Genomic DNA, 15,919 nt, shown 5'->3' on the forward strand with positions numbered 1-15,919 from the left:
ACACAGTCAAATCTTGATTTGCAGTATGTGTTTTGCTGCAGTATTTTGTATCAGTTGGAGTTTTTTTCATTAATTTCACAGACACATCTGAGAATAGAGCACTGCTGTAGTCTAGTAGTGACAATATCATTGACTGCACTAGTATCCTGTAGTGCTGTTGGAAAAAATAGGATCTTACCCTTCTTAGATTTTGGAGTGTAAAAAAGAATGTTCAGACTAAGTCCCACCTCCAGTCTGGCAGCCTCTTTGTTTCCTCAGAGGAGGGAGGTCTTCTTAAAGGAAAGCATCACCGTCATGAAGTAGGAGGCAATCCTGAATTGGCCAGGACCTGCCCACCAGGGGATGCAATGTCCTCTTGCACTAAGGATGTGTCTCCAGAGGATTCGGGGGGGGGGGAGGGGGAGTGTGTGGTACAGTGGTTAGAGCTACAGCCTCATAACCCTGGGGTTGAGGGTTCAAATCCCACACAGCTCCTTGTGACCCTGGGCAAGTCACTTAATCCCCCAGTGCCCCATGTATATTAGATAGAGTGTGAGCCCACCAGGACAGATAGAGAAAAATGCTTAGGTACCTGAATAGATTTGTAGGATACGCGGAATATAAAAAATTAAATAAACTAAAAAAATTCTGGCCAGGAGGGAAGGGTTAGGACAGTCATTATAGTGAGAGATTCAATCATCAGGCATGTACATAGCTGGGTAGCTGGTGCATGTGAGGATCACTTGGTCACTTGCCTGCCTGATACTCAAACATCACCTAGATAAGATTTTAGACAATGCTGGGGAGGAACCAACTGTCTTGGTACATGTGGGTACCAATGACATAGGGAAATATAGTAGGTTCTGGAAGCCAAATTTAGGCTCTAAGGCAGAAAGTTAAAATCCAGAACCTCAAGGGTAGCATTTTCAGGAATGCTCCCTGTTCCACAAGCAGGACCCAAAAGACAGATAGAGTCCGGAGCCTCAATGCGTGGATGAGGCGATGGTGCAGGGAGGAGGATTTTAGATTTGTTAGGAACTAGGCAACATACAGGGGAAGGGGGAGTATATTCCACAAATATGGGCTCCACCTTAATCAGAGTGGAACTAGGCTGCTAGCATCAACATTTAAAAAGGAGATAGAGCCTCTTAAACTAGAAATTGGAGGAAGGCCAACAGTCGCTCAAAAGAGCATGGTTTGGGACAAGGTATCTTTAAAAGATATCATCACAAAAAGGATGACAGAGCATCCCGATAGTGAGATTGCAATAAAGGTAACAGTAGACCAGGTTTCCTTAAATACAGAGCAGGATGATTTTAAAGATTGCAAATTATCCATGCCAATTGCTGAGCAAATTGTAAACAGATATGACAAACATTGTTTGAAATGTCTGTATGCAAATGCAAAAAATCCTAAGAATCAAGATGGGAGAGTTAGAATATACTGCACTAAATTAAAAGACAAAATATAATAGGCATCTCTGAGACCTGGTGGAAGGAAGATAACCAATAGGACAGTGTCATACCAGAGTACAAGCTATATCGTAGTGATAAGGTGGATTGAATAGATGGATTTGTAGCATTATATGTTAAGGAGGACCTTGAATCAAATGGACTGAAAATTCTACAGGAGCAGAAACACACCTTGGAATCCCTATGGGTAGAAATTCCAGTCACTATGCAGGAAAAGGATCTAGGTGTCATTGTGGAGGATACATTGAAACACTCAGCTTAATGTGTGGCAGCGGCTAAGAAAGCAAATAGAATGTTAGGAATTATCAGGAAAGGAATGGAAAACAAAGATGAAAATGTTATAATGCCCATGTATTGCTCTATGATATGGCCACACCTCTATGATATGGTCACAAGTCTGGTCGTTGTATCTCAAAAAAGATATAGTGGAATTAGAAAATTGTGAGAAGTGTGAACAAAGAAACAAACCAAAAAAAAAAAAACCATTTCTAGGCCTTGCAGATTACTACAGAACATTGAATCCTAAATTTTCTGAGCTCGTCACTCAGTTTTCCACATTATAGACCTGCTCAAAAAGGCAAGTTCAAAATACAGTTTATTTACACAGAGTAAAAGTCATTCTTTACTGTGACAGCCCATTTGTATAGAGTCTATCATGCAGTTTGCACAAAGGAGGTGTGTGCTACAATTGTATATTCAAAAAACAGCAAGGGAATATTTTTATCCAAGGTGATACTTATAAATCACTGTTGTACTAATCACCTTTGTTTTACTTCAAGCACAAATTACAACACAAGTTGATGTGGTTAAGTGAACACTCAGACCCACAGCTGAGGTCCGGTGAAACAAGTTCACGGAGCAGCTATTAAGGAGACCATCATTGTTGTTCACAGTCTCCTCCACCAAACAAAGACTAAATAACAGCACATAAACTTGAAGAAAATAAAATAATAAATTTAACAGCAACTTAACTTTGAATGGTGTGGATGATACACATAACTGCTCCGGGCTCCTCCGTTTATTCACAATACCGACCCCCCAACCTAGGTTTCACCCGCTGGCTTCTTCAGGAGGGGTACTACAATTACAAGATGACTCAAATCAACACTACACCACACAGCTTGCTAACTTAATAAACAATACATTTTGAAGTTTATGTGCTGTTATTTAGTCTTTGTTTGGTGGAGGAGACTGTGAACAACAATGATGGTCTCCTTAATAGCTGCTCCGTGAACTTGTTTCACCGGACCTCAGCTGTGGGTCTGAGTGTTCACTTAACCACATCAACTTGTGTTGTAATTTGTGCTTGAAGTAAAACAAAGGTGATTACTACAATTGTATATGACAGATATAAGTAGCTAAACCATACTGTCCTAAGATGTAAACAGAGAAAAACATCTCCATTTACAATGTAAATGTGTATTGGAGTCTATTCTTCAACAGGTAGTATAATTACCCTATCATAAATAAAGATTGGGGTTCAGCCATAACCAAACAGGTAATAATTTGTAGGGAAAAGCCATGATCTCTTAAGTAAATGCAGATAATAAAGGATAGCAGTGTATACATTATGGACTCCTTTTACTAAGGTGCGCTAACGGTTTTAGCGTACACTTAGCGCGCGCTACAATGCCATGCACACTAAATGCTAACGCCTCCATAGAGCTTGCGTTAGTATTTTCATTTAGCGCGTGCTAAAAACGCTAGCGCACCTTAGTAAAAGGAGCCCTATGTGCTGCTGTAGTACTTATTTAGAATGCAAAAAAATGAAAACTCATTGCAGTATCCTTTTAAAGCTGAGTGGGAAGAACCAGTTGCTGATGCAAACTGGAAATATTATGGTTCTGCTCCTGAGAATTAGGCTTCTGAGGCCTACTTGACTGCCAGAAACACTTATTTTTAAAAACCATTTTCTGCCCTAGACAAAAGATTTATAAGTTGCTGCAAAAGGCATGGTTTTTCACCCTTTCCTGCATAGTTTTGTTATCAACTCAGCTTGGAGCCAAAAGACCTATGTTACAGCCAGATGGGAATAATTGAGGTTCTCAGTGAACTTTAGACACCTGCTGTAAATATTTTACATTTTTCTGATTGTCTAGAATAAGCAATGGCTCCATTGTAAGGTCTTGCTTAAGAAGGGAACTCCAACTTAGGCTGCCTATAATAACATTTTTAGGAATTCTGTTAGAAAGTTTACTTGAACTTTTACTGAACTATCTTTTAGGCCAGGGACAGTACCAGGACCAAAGTCTTTGCAAGGCCTGGCTTGTGACGTAAAGTAGGCTTCTGCATCCTGTATTGCTCCTGAATTCCCCAGGAGCTGGGCAGAGAGCTGAGGAGGACCCATGTATATCTTCTGTGACCCCCAGCCGCATGCTTTCATGCTCTACTGTGATTATCTCCTAACCTGCTTATCTAATTGTCTGCATCTGCATGGTATCACCAACTGCTAATAAAAAGCTAAGTAATTATACATTCTTAGGGTGTTTGATGTGGATTTGCTCCTTGCATAATGGTAATGCAAAGAACCATGAGATGTGATCCTTACCTATATCATCTGTGGTCCCAGCAGTGCCCAACAAAATGTCATGTTAGGCGATGACTTGAATCATGCTAAGAAAACATTTCAGATGTTTGAGATTTAATTAGACAGCTTTGGGATAGTGATTTATGGGGATTGCAGGGACTCTGTATAACTATGATCTGAAATAGAAAAGCTACTCACAGTTTAAAGAATAATTAAATAAGAAAAGGGATCAACAATAGAGAAAAATCATTATTTTTGAGGCAACTTATGAGAGACCTGGCACCTCTCGTGGCTCGATACTGATTTTGCCCAAATTAGCTACAGCATCTTTAAGTTGAGGAAGTACAGGGGGGAGGGAGTATAATATGTCTCATGGACTGGCCAGGGACTGTGTTGTTCAGACCCATTGTGAATATGGGAAGGGATGCTCTAGTGTTCTGGATGAATGAACCAATGCTAGGAAGTTCTTCACCCAACGGGTGGTGGACACCTGGAATGCGCTTCCAGAGGGTGTGATAGGACAGAGTACGGTATTGGAGTTCAAGAAGGGATTGGACAATTTTCTGAAGGAAAAGGGGATAGAAGGGTATAGATAGAGGGTTACTATACAGGTCCTGGACCTGATGGGCCACTGCGTGAGCGGACTGCTGGGCATGATGGACCTTTGGTCTGACCCAGCAGAGGCACGGCTTATGTTCTTATGAACACAGGAATCATGAGGTTAAACTTCTCTTGTATTGGTAGCATGGAATATTGCTACACCTTGGGTTTTGGCCAGGTACTAGTGACCTGGATTGGCCACCATGAGAACGGGCTACTGACCCAATAAGGCTATTCTTATGGTCTTATGTTCCTATAGCACAGAGATAGGTAGACTGCAAATTTACAAGCTCAGCTGAACATCCTAAAAGATAAAATCATGCTTGTAAGGGGAGGAGCTGGAACTTGTGATACAGTAAGCTGAGCAACATAGAAGTATTTGTTATTTATTTTAATACTATGTAATGAAGGAATGCAAGAAGTATAGTGAAGGGTATATTTCAAAATTAATTAAAATCCTGGCTTTGAGCTCTGGCTGGAGGGAGACACTGACTCAGAGAATGATCACAATTTATATTCAACAAATAAAGATATCCAGTTAGACAGATCTGATATGACAGTGAGAAAAACAAAGCTCCAAACTTTTAACTGGAAAAGCCATAAACACACTTATTCAAGGAAAGGAAATTGGGCTAACACATCAGGCCATAAGCAAAAACAGAAAGCCATGCTCATAAAATGGTAGGGGTTCCTGTGGCTTCTCCAAAGATGCGGACAGCAAGACAGCAGTGAAGGTGATTTCAAAACACAGCATAGAAGCATTTCATTTAATCTGAAGTCCGTGCAATGACAGAGTAATATTTTACAAGCAAGAGAGAACAGGAAGAGAAGCAAGTTCTTTGTTGCTGAAAAACCCCATACAGGGCAGTTCTTAAACACACAGACAGGTGAATTCCTTGTATTTGTAAGCATTAGGGATCAGCCACAGGGAAGTATACAAAGCAAACTGACAGATTGTGAGGCAGTAGAAATTCTGCCCAAACAGCTTAGACAGAAGCAGTTCTTACGTATGACAGACCTAATAAATATACTACATGCTGAGAGAGAAGTAGAATGCACTGAGAATAAGATAGCCAATTTTAGTTAGAAACTGCACACAGAGAATGAAGCTCCAAACTTTTAACTGGATCTGTAATGCAGATTGAGACAGACCTTGTAAAGGGGACCTCAATAGTTATCCCTCTACCTAGCATGCCAGATCAGAATTGCCAACAGGAGGGACATGTAGAGGGAGGACAGATGATCCAGAAAACACTGACGGTGAGCTGTCACACCTGCTGTGAGTCTTGAGCAGTAACTAGACGTGGTCCTTGTTGAACCCTACCTTGTGTGGGCCTGAATCAGAGACAGCTTTTGCTGAAGCCTGCATGCAGCATCAGGCACCAAGCTCCATTGAGTCTACACTGCCTTTTGAGCTGGAAGTTGCAAAAAAAAAAAAAAAAAAATGAGCAACAGCGATGCCTGGAGTTTGTGGCAAAAAAAAAAGAATTACAGATGTATTTCTGTGGAATCTGGGTCCAGAGAACTATCTGGAATGAAGAGCATGCACCCACCTCTAGAGAAGTTAACTTCCAGCAACTGACTGGACCCTCCTTCAAAGCATGGAGTTGGCAGCCAGTCAATAGATGTGAAGATAGAGTTAGCCATGGCCAAATAGATAGGGGATGCAAGCCTGGGCATTGAAACCAAAACAAAAGACGAAACTGCAGAACAAATGTACAAGATGCAGGTAAAGTTTATTTCAATAAACTATTTGTTGCGCAGAAGTGAACCACCTTAAGTGACTAGCGGGACCCAGCACATCTTCATCAGGGGTCCCAGATATGGTGGTGAAAAAAAAAAAAATATATGCAACAATTTTTGTCTGATCAATGGGGTGCGGTGTGCCACTGGTGTGTGTCACTGCTGAAAAGGCTGTGACAGTAATGAGGCACTGAGATAAGTGGTGGGTGCTGTTACATTAGGCCAGAGATTCCTGGCCTAATTTACTGCTGCCTAATGATGTCTATGTCAACCATGCCTAGTCTCTGCCTCTAACCATGCCTACTTTTCAGGTAGGTGTCATTAGGCACTGGTAGGCACCTCGACTTAGGCATTGTTTGGTGCTGTGCAAAACTTAAATTAATTGGGGTTTAAAAAAACCCAATTTAATCAGTTTATAATGATGTGGTTAATTACCATGCCAATTAAACCAATTAAAAACAATTAAGTTTCGCGTGGAATTCAGTTAGGCGTCACTAGGCATTCCTGATTAGGGCACCATTTATAGAATTTCCTCCAAGTGCCTAGAACCAAAAATCTTATAGAAATGAATCTGATACCTCCAGAAGGGCACACCCTTACAAGCTAAAGAGCCATCAAAGTTACAAGAAAAGATGACTCCAGCAGTAACACGTGCTGAAACAGACACTTTGCCACAGGGACCTGTGACAAGGCATATCCAGATACAGGGGCCCCACCATTTGAAGGAATACCTTACCTGCAGAACTGCAAACTGCAAGTTGGATAACTAGCAACTCAGCAACAGCTTTTAAAAAAAGGCCAAGTGTGAGTAGCTACAACCTTTCGACCAGAGGAAGGAGCAGTCTTCTGCCAGAAAGTGATGACCATTCAACACATAGTATTGGAAGACAGTCATCTAAATTGATTAGGCCCAGTGAAATGGCTCTTAGATTGGAAATCCAAAAGGTGGAAGAGCCATGACAAACCCTCTTGGGTGGACAAGAATCATGGGTCTCTACTTAGTAACTAGGAGGCAAAAAAACAATGCCACAGAGAATGAAGATGCCCACACACCACTAACCACCTTCCCAGTCTGGGCCAGCCGTCAACCTTATTAGCTGACAAAGGTGTGTCAAGTGACTATCTCCAGCTGATAAGGTGGATCTGTATGTGATATCTGCATGGGCTCAGGCTTATGTGAGAACTGAACATGTAGAAGAAAATACGTTTTTTTTGTTCTTCAGTCGTAACAGCAGCTTGGTGTTGTCAGTTCTTTCCAGTTGCATTTTCTCTATATTTTAGTTGCCATTTGTATCACATGACCTTCAATACATTCATCTCTTTGTGTACTGATACATCAGAACATTCGACTCCTGATGCAGGCCTGTTGTCCAAAACATGACTCGTGTCGAGTCATTTGAACTTTTTATCATACCAATAAAGCCTGAAATGATTTGTTTCCATTGGTTTACTATCAGCTCCGCCTCCTCTGTTGTGTCCATCACCTGAGCATGCATCAGAGAATCAGCAGTACAAGAGTGCACTCTCTGTACAACAACAAAGAGGTGGTAAATTACTCTTGAACTAAGTGGCTACACGCCGCAAAGCACCCAAGCAACAGAAGTCTGGCAAACGCACTTCATTGGCCCTTTGACAGAAAACAAGAATCATGTAATATAACACCATGGATCCACACTTTTGATCAATAGCAATTTTTCCTATGATCATGTGTGGCCAGAAAAGCATCAAAGAAACCCTGAAAAATTAAGCCACGACATATGAAGCACTAAGTGAAGCCCACTCCAACAAGAGAAGTCACTTCACCAAACAGGCAGTATAACAATGGACTGCTGATCTTGGGATTACCTGGATCTTATATACTGCTTGCCAACAAAGGAAAGCAGAACCGACTGCATGAGCAAACTCAGCAAGGAGGTTCTTTGCTAGACCATGCCTGCATATACTCTGAAAGGCAGTGGTGAAATAGTCTCTTGAGTGATTGTCAATTGTCCATATTAGAAACATATGGGCTTACTGTCCTCAGTACTTGAAATCTAGGCTCTGGATATAGGGACAACGCCTGGTTGTGGTATCAGATGAACTCTCCAGGAAAGTGAGGAAGAGTAAGGCTGTTCTGCCAGAGAAATCCACACACATGAAGTTGATAGCAGCTTGATAACCTGGGCTGACACTGACCCTGTACCAGTTACTTTAAGCTGCTGCAGAAGAGATCAACTAAACTGATTGCCGAGTGTGTTTGTAGAGTTTCAATGTGCAACAAGAGCAGCTTTCTATGCAAGACCAGAATTCTGAACTGTTATTTTTGACATGGTGAAAGAAGAGCGTCTGAATATTACTCATTTAGTATAATACTGTTGCACTAGAGTAAATGCCTAACAAAACTGATTGCTAATGATTTTGTTATAGCTCTAGAAGTAGGCATAGAAACGGATTGTAAACAGAATAAGATGCTTATGCTTTATAAAACTACTTCCTTACAGTATGAGGGGCCAGAGGCAGGTCACTGAAATAGCAAGAGTTTATAGAATACATTTCCATTTTGTTTCAAAATGCTCTCCCACCACTGTACTTATCACAATTCAATATTATCCCAATGACTAGTCAATAACAAAAAGCCATCATCTTCCTGCACTAACTGGAACTAAGGCCCGAATTCTGTAACCAGTGCCTAAAGTTAGGCACCTATTTTGGAAGCGCCCAACTAGATAGGCGCCTATCTAAATTGAATAACAAGCTCAATTGAGCTTGTTATTCAGCACTGATTGAAACATAGTTGCCTATCAAGAAAGCGCGATTCTGTAATAAGACGCCTCTAAAAATTTAGGCAGCCTTAAAAAATACAGGCGCTGTGCACGTTAGGCGTGGGCGTGGCTACATGTTAGGCATTGTTGCAGAATCACTGCTCTTAAGCGTGCTTAAGCGCTCAGCTAGGTGCCTAACTTTTAGTTGTGCCTAGAGCTGGCCTATTTCTTGGGGGCCTCCAAAATAGGTTCCGCTCAGCGTGATTCATTAAACAGCGCCCAATTTTACTTGAATCGTGCTGAACAGTGCCTAATTAGGTGCCTAACTTTTGGGCGCTTCTTATAGAATTTGCCCTTAAATATTTCTCAGTTTATTCCGTTAATTGGCATTCATTATTTTGGCTTCAACAAGCAACAACAGTGCTAAAGGACAGATGTATTAAAGGACTACAACTTGGTGAGCCAACAAAGATGACTGATTATGACTCAAGAAGCCAGATAGAAGACTCCATTAGATATATGTCAGACTGATACATCTACCCAATATTCCAGCAGCTCTGTCATTACTTCCTTTCATACCTGACCAGGTTTTGGTTTCTGAAACAAGGCTTCTGTACATTATCCTATACTGTATAATCAATAAATCCGTACTGAAGGCAGAAACATTTCAAATAAGAGTAACCATATTGATATATCCATAAAGTGCATATCTTCTAAATCATAATCAGTTGTTTATTGGTTGGCAAACAAGTTTCACTTTTACAACAAATTTTAGTAATGAGGTCATTCAACTCTTGAGACCATACAAAATGGATCATAAGATTCAAAAACAAAAACCAAAACCTCTGAATCTGTGCTGCTCACATTTACCCCCTGAAAATCTGCATGACTTCAAAATCCTGGCAAAATAAATAAAATTTTACTGTTAGGAAAATAATGAACAGAGCATTTATTTTCATCACTTCAAAATATTTTTTTTAATTCTTAATATAAAGTAAGTCAATTTGTTTAACCACTGCAGTACAAGTGCCTAGTGCTTTGACCAGAAAGAACCATGAACATCTTGTTTAACTCCTACAGCGTATGGTCTTCACATGCAGAAGCCCCACTATTTCTATTCAAGACCACTTGGCTTCTAGAACCGTACCTATTGCCTGGTGAGGGATTGTTTGCCAAATACAATTCTTAGTATAACAGTTGTGCACTGCAAAGAGAAAATTTATCCTGGTCTATTTTGCAAAAAATTCTGTTGGCAATACATTGACTGGATCAAAAATATACAGTGAGAAAACAAAATTCAATTATCGATTTTCTCTCTCTCATTTTTTTTCCCCAAAACAATTTTTATGTTCACGTTACTAGAAAATGATCATCATTATAAAGTGATAGTTTTGCCCAGTGAACTCTCAAGGAAAAATGGCAAAAAAAGGGCTTATGAAAACCTTGCTCCTACTGGTAGACAAAACTTGCAAGACCAGCACAACAGAAAAAAAAAGTTATTTTTTTCTTTTTTCCACTACATTAACAGGGACGAAAGTTCTGGAGGAACAGAAAAGCATACTATATGTGCAATGCTAGTATCTGTACATTACATATAAATTGTTCAAATTTTTTCTGCCATTAGTTTTGTTTTTGATTGATAATCCGTTAATACAGCAAAAACAAAATATGCATTGAGCATATACAGTATTTCTAAACTTCCCTTCCATTTTATTAGATTGTTGTGTGTTTGTTTCTGATTTGATTTTGTTTTTATTTCCCCACAGCTGATCGTGCTGCAGGCTTCAGCCAAAGGTACAAGTGACCAAAAGCCAGGATGGGATGCAGAGTCACGGTAACCAAGTTTTGCTTTTGTGCAGGACTCTGACCCTGATGCTCCATCGTTACCACTGTTCAAAATTAAATGTCATCCTTGAAATCAGGTCTTTGAAAAGTAATGGAGCATCAAGGGCTTTTTTTTTTTTTAATTAACAAACACAGCATAATTAAAGAAGGCCACAAACAGTGTCATTTTCTCTTATATCCTTTATCATTAACATAATGAAGTCTATCTAGGGATGGTCAAGGAAGGGGGGACATTACATCAGTATCTCTTCCTTGGGGCTGGCCTAAAAATTCCAATAAAAAAAAAGTTTGACAATCCTTAGAACAGCATGAAGATTTAGATGTACAGACGATATTACCACTGTTTATACAGTATTAAATTGGAATAGTAAACCAAGTGTTAGAGAGTTTGCTTGCTTTTTAATAAATTTTGTTGAATTTTGTTTTTTTTTTTTTGCGTAATCCTCTATAGGCTAGTAACCAAGTGCGCAGGTCCTTTTGAGTTTTCTTCTGTTGGTGTTCCATCTTTATTTGGTGGTACTATAAAGCCATCACTGCTGCCTCGGCCTAATTGGTAGTAGGTATGTAGCTGATGGACATGATTTCTGGTACCCAAGTTTGGCATGCTTTTGTAGTAGACATCATCGGCATCACTGCTTTTGGCTGCTGGGGGATCGGTTTGGGTGCTGGCAGTAATGCTTTCTGCAACAGGCATACCAGCAAGGGTTGGCATACTGGTGTAAAGAGAATCCCTGTTGGGCGACTGGAGATCTTCTGTGTGCTCGTTGGTCAATAAAGGAAAAAAGCTCTCACTATTATCTTGTGGAATCCGTCGTCTGGTGTAATGGTGAGGCTGGTGGTTCTCCGTCGAGTAGACACGTGGTGGCAGCAGAGGTGCATCAGACTCCTCATGTATTAGTTCCATACCCAGGCTTTCATCGTGATTAAAAGAGGCAGCGTCATCCAAGACAATTGCGGCATCCTCACTCCCATTACCAATGTTGTTCACAAGTTTGTTCATTAGGTTTCTGTTCTGCTCATTTGAACGCTCATGGTTGTTCAGGTAGGAAGGAATATAATTAGATGTGAGTTCCTTCAGAATCTTTTTCTCTAGGGCAGTTTCGGTGTGGTTGTAGCCACGATCAATAATTTGAACACAGTCACTCAGGTATTCACCGCTGGCCAGGCTGTAGCTGTTCCCATGGTTACCATTCAGTGGTAGAGTATCCATGACACTTGTATCCCTGGCATTGTTCAGAAGCCCCTCTGAAAAACAGGACACAAGAACAGTATGATTTGTAAAAAAAAAAACCCCCACAATCTTTCATAATATTTACATATAATTATAACATTCTTCTTTTGTACACCTTATGCATTGCCTGAAACTTCATAGTTATAGTCTCAAAACAATATACCATATATACAGGTTTGAATACAGTGATTGAAACAGACATAAGAACTCTAGAAACAATATTTTGAATTTATCACCTGTCATTACTCCATCTTATGATCTGTTTTTTACCTAATAATTCTTTACAGCCAGCTCATACACCAATATTATATGCAGTAAAATGTGTGCTGCCCACAGTATGCTAATCTGGACATTTCTTACCAATCCTGAGCTTAAACTAGAATTCAATAAATATATTTCAAAGTACTATTCTTGACAGCTGGTTTTAATATGTCATTGTTGGGGGAACAGATGCATGCCTTCATCTCTGCAATCAATTGCAAAAGTGTAATTTATAAAATTAATTAGATACATTTGCAAAATACAAGCAAAATTGGATAGCCATAATTTTTAGTATTTGTAATGCATGGACTGGAGAATTTATTTCAGTTATATAATAGTACACATCCATGCGCATTAATATTTCTCCATGGACAGAGTCACGCAATGCAAAGAAAATATTTAAATGTTATCGCTCTCGAGGTTATACTCGATCTATGACTAACAAAACCAGCAGCTCCGTACCCCTCCCTCCCCACTTGAACAATATTAAAGAATTTAGGTTCTGGAGATCAGTAGGTTTGGGAAGATGGTTGAAATACAAAATCAATGTTATTACCATCGTAACCCCCATAAGCTAGGAAAGTAGCTGGTTGGCTATCCTGTGAACATTAAAATCCCCGAAAAGAGCACAGGAATGAGGAACTAGGACAGCTGCCATGTAATGCTCAGTTAAGAATTCAAAAGCTGCTGAAAAGGTGCAGTATTCACAGATAACATTGAACCTAGCAGGAGTGGATTTAGGAAAACTGTCAGGAAAGATTAATGAGCTTTCACTTCTATGAGACTTTAGTACACTGGTTGTCTTTGAAAAAAAAATATGGTGTACTCTGTGTCTGTAAAACTGTAACATCCCTCCAGTATTTCTAAACTCATCAGCTGATGTTTTCTTTGACGGAATGAAACACTTTAAATAAATAATTCTTACTCAAGGGCTATTCATGCATATTATCAAACTCAGTACAGCCAGCTCTGAAAGCAGGTGGTTGAAATTCCCAGGAAAAAAGCGGAATAACAAAGCAGCCACCACAAACATGGAATAAAATCACTTATTTTCATGTTAGGCAGTCTCAGCAAACAATTCACAATGTCTGTAGAAAATAAAGATTTAAGATTGCATGGGATGGGTGAATGATGCTATTGGATGGCCGCGGCTTGGTGATTTTTTTATTTTTTTTTTCACCGAGCCTCTGCATTTGTAATTCCAATCCATGATCAATGTAGAGCTGCAGGCTTCCAGCTTCTGCATGAAAATTAAAGGGGTGGAGTAGAGGATAGATTTTGCAATGACAAAACATGACTTGGGAACAATGGAAAGTTATGAAAGTATGATGAAAATAAGGATTTCTTAATTCACACTTATGCCATATAAAACTCAAGAATTATGGCAACTTGTGACAAATGAAAGACTTAGACAAAAAAAGCATCTAATCTTAATTCGCAATGTTCTTATATTTACATATATATTCTTGTAGCAAATATATATGTATGTATCTATTTTTTCTGATTTTAAACTTATGAAATGAATTGTTTTAATCACTAAACTAGTGATAGCAAACTCAGTTACTGCAGTGCCTCAAACAGATCTGGCATTAGGGAGATCCACTAGAAACCTTTCTGAGATTTGAGTGCAATGGCTCTCGCTTAGACTTCGTTTGGACATTTTGAAGATCCTGAAAACCTGTTTGAGACACAGAAGGACACGTGTTTGCTCTCACCAGACTACAGCTTCCATATGTGATGCAATAAAAGTGAACTAAAAAAAAATTACATTTGATATGCAATGTTTAGCTTTACTCCCATACTTGTCTCTCTGTAGGGCTCTAAACGACAGCATGAAGAAAAGGAAAGAAAAAACAACAAGTAAGCTTACAGCGACAGTAGAGAAAACATGAGTAAAAAAGCAAATTGATGATATGCAGGAAAAAGGGTTAACAAAAACCATTTCTGTAGCACACAATATATGAAACACTATCATATGATTCTTTTACAGGCGGCAATATAAAAGTCAAATTTTCTAGGATACAGTAATGCATAAACCACATTTTTACCCATTCTTTGTTGAACCTTTTGGGGAGCAGCTTGGTACCTGTATCCTTGCATTTCTCCAAATAGAGAAGTCTCTTGGATTTTTAAATCAGAAGCAAGCACAAATTTCCACTGGGAAAATTATGTGCTATATTTACACCTGCTATGGCTGCACAGATATTTGGGATTAAATGACATGCAGATGCTCAAATTCCCATAAAGTATGGATATAATTGCAAAACCCTATCCATCACCACCTTCAGAACTGCTCTCAGGAACAACTCTTCAAACAGTGGTTAAAACATATATGCATACAGGCTATATAAGCAGGAAATTTTGTAATAGGCTATTTCTATGGGTAAAGCACCGTCTTACCCATGAAAATGCCATTGGACTTTATAGTCTATGTGTTAATGGGTAACTTTCCCATTCATGTTCCCTCCCCCCCCAAAAAAAAAAGTGTGAGTAATAGTCAATTTTTTGCAACTTACTGACAGCTAGATGTTAGTATTTATAGGAATTCTTCAACCACAGAAATCCAGTCAATGAGGTTTTTTTAATACCTTGTGAGGACTATTTACTAAGCTCTGTTGGCTGTTTAAAGTGGGAATTGCTACATGGTTAATAGTTCATGCAGAAGAGGGACAGAATGATTGAGGACTAAGATTCACAGTTACGAGTAATGTGCATGTCATCACTCTTCATTAACTGTTAATGCAACAGATAATGCAGATCAGTTAATAACCACCTCAAGAGGTGTAGCTAACTGCTTCACAAGTTATCTATCATGCACTTAACTTGATGGTGAACTTTCCTAGATATGAAGGGTAATTCTATAACTGGGCACCCACATTTATAAGCCACTGGCATGCATAAATATACAGAATACTAGCACGTTTCCTCTCTCTGTTCTTACTATCAGAAGCTAAGCAGGTTTAGCCCTGGCTAGTACCTTGATGGGAGACCACCTGGGAATACGAGGTGCTGTAGGCTGAGGGGCCCTATGTTGGGCAACAGCAACAAAGTGGAGCCACACACTGCATGGGAGAAGGTAATGACAAACTGCTCGTATACACCACAAAACATCACAGGGTAGATTCCTCACTGTGCTTGTTGCCATGAGTCGGTGGCATAATTCATCTATGTTTTTGCGTATGTGTGCATAAAGCACAGTTACTTACCGTAATAGATGTTATCCAGGGACAGCAGGCAGATATTCTCACATGTGAATGATGTCATCCACAGAACCTGGGACAAACAGTGCTAAAAATGTAGTGTCACTAACTTCTTAAGAAGTTTCGAGACTGCCAGTACTATGCACCCGCGAGCGCCTTCCTGCCCAATGTCGGCTCATGGTTCCTCAGTTCTATAAGAAGCCGACCAGGGGAGGTGGGAGGAATAAGAGAATATCTGCCTGCAGTCCCTAGATAACACCTGTTACGGTAAGTAACTGCGCTTTATTCTTGGACAAGCAGGCAGTATATTCTCATATGTA

At 39.7% G+C, this 15,919-nt stretch overlaps 1 protein-coding gene across 24 annotated transcripts in view; it reads right to left on the reverse strand.

Moving 5' to 3' along the window:
- Positions 1–9,771: 9,771 nt before the first annotated feature.
- The window catches only part of ADGRL3 (adhesion G protein-coupled receptor L3), a 1,804,713-nt gene continuing 1,798,565 nt past the window's right edge, over positions 9,772–15,919 (reverse strand). For all 24 annotated transcript variants that reach the window (XM_033915103.1, XM_033915068.1, XM_033915049.1 and 21 more), the window contains one exon: positions 9,772–12,152. In XM_033915103.1, coding sequence (XP_033770994.1) covers positions 11,353–12,152 — 800 coding nt within the window. In that variant the 3' untranslated portion in view covers positions 9,772–11,352. The remainder of the gene's footprint in view (positions 12,153–15,919) is intronic.

Source organism: Geotrypetes seraphini, chromosome 1, assembly GCF_902459505.1.
Source record: "Geotrypetes seraphini chromosome 1, aGeoSer1.1, whole genome shotgun sequence".
NCBI classification, from domain to species: Eukaryota; Metazoa; Chordata; class Amphibia; order Gymnophiona; family Dermophiidae; genus Geotrypetes; species Geotrypetes seraphini.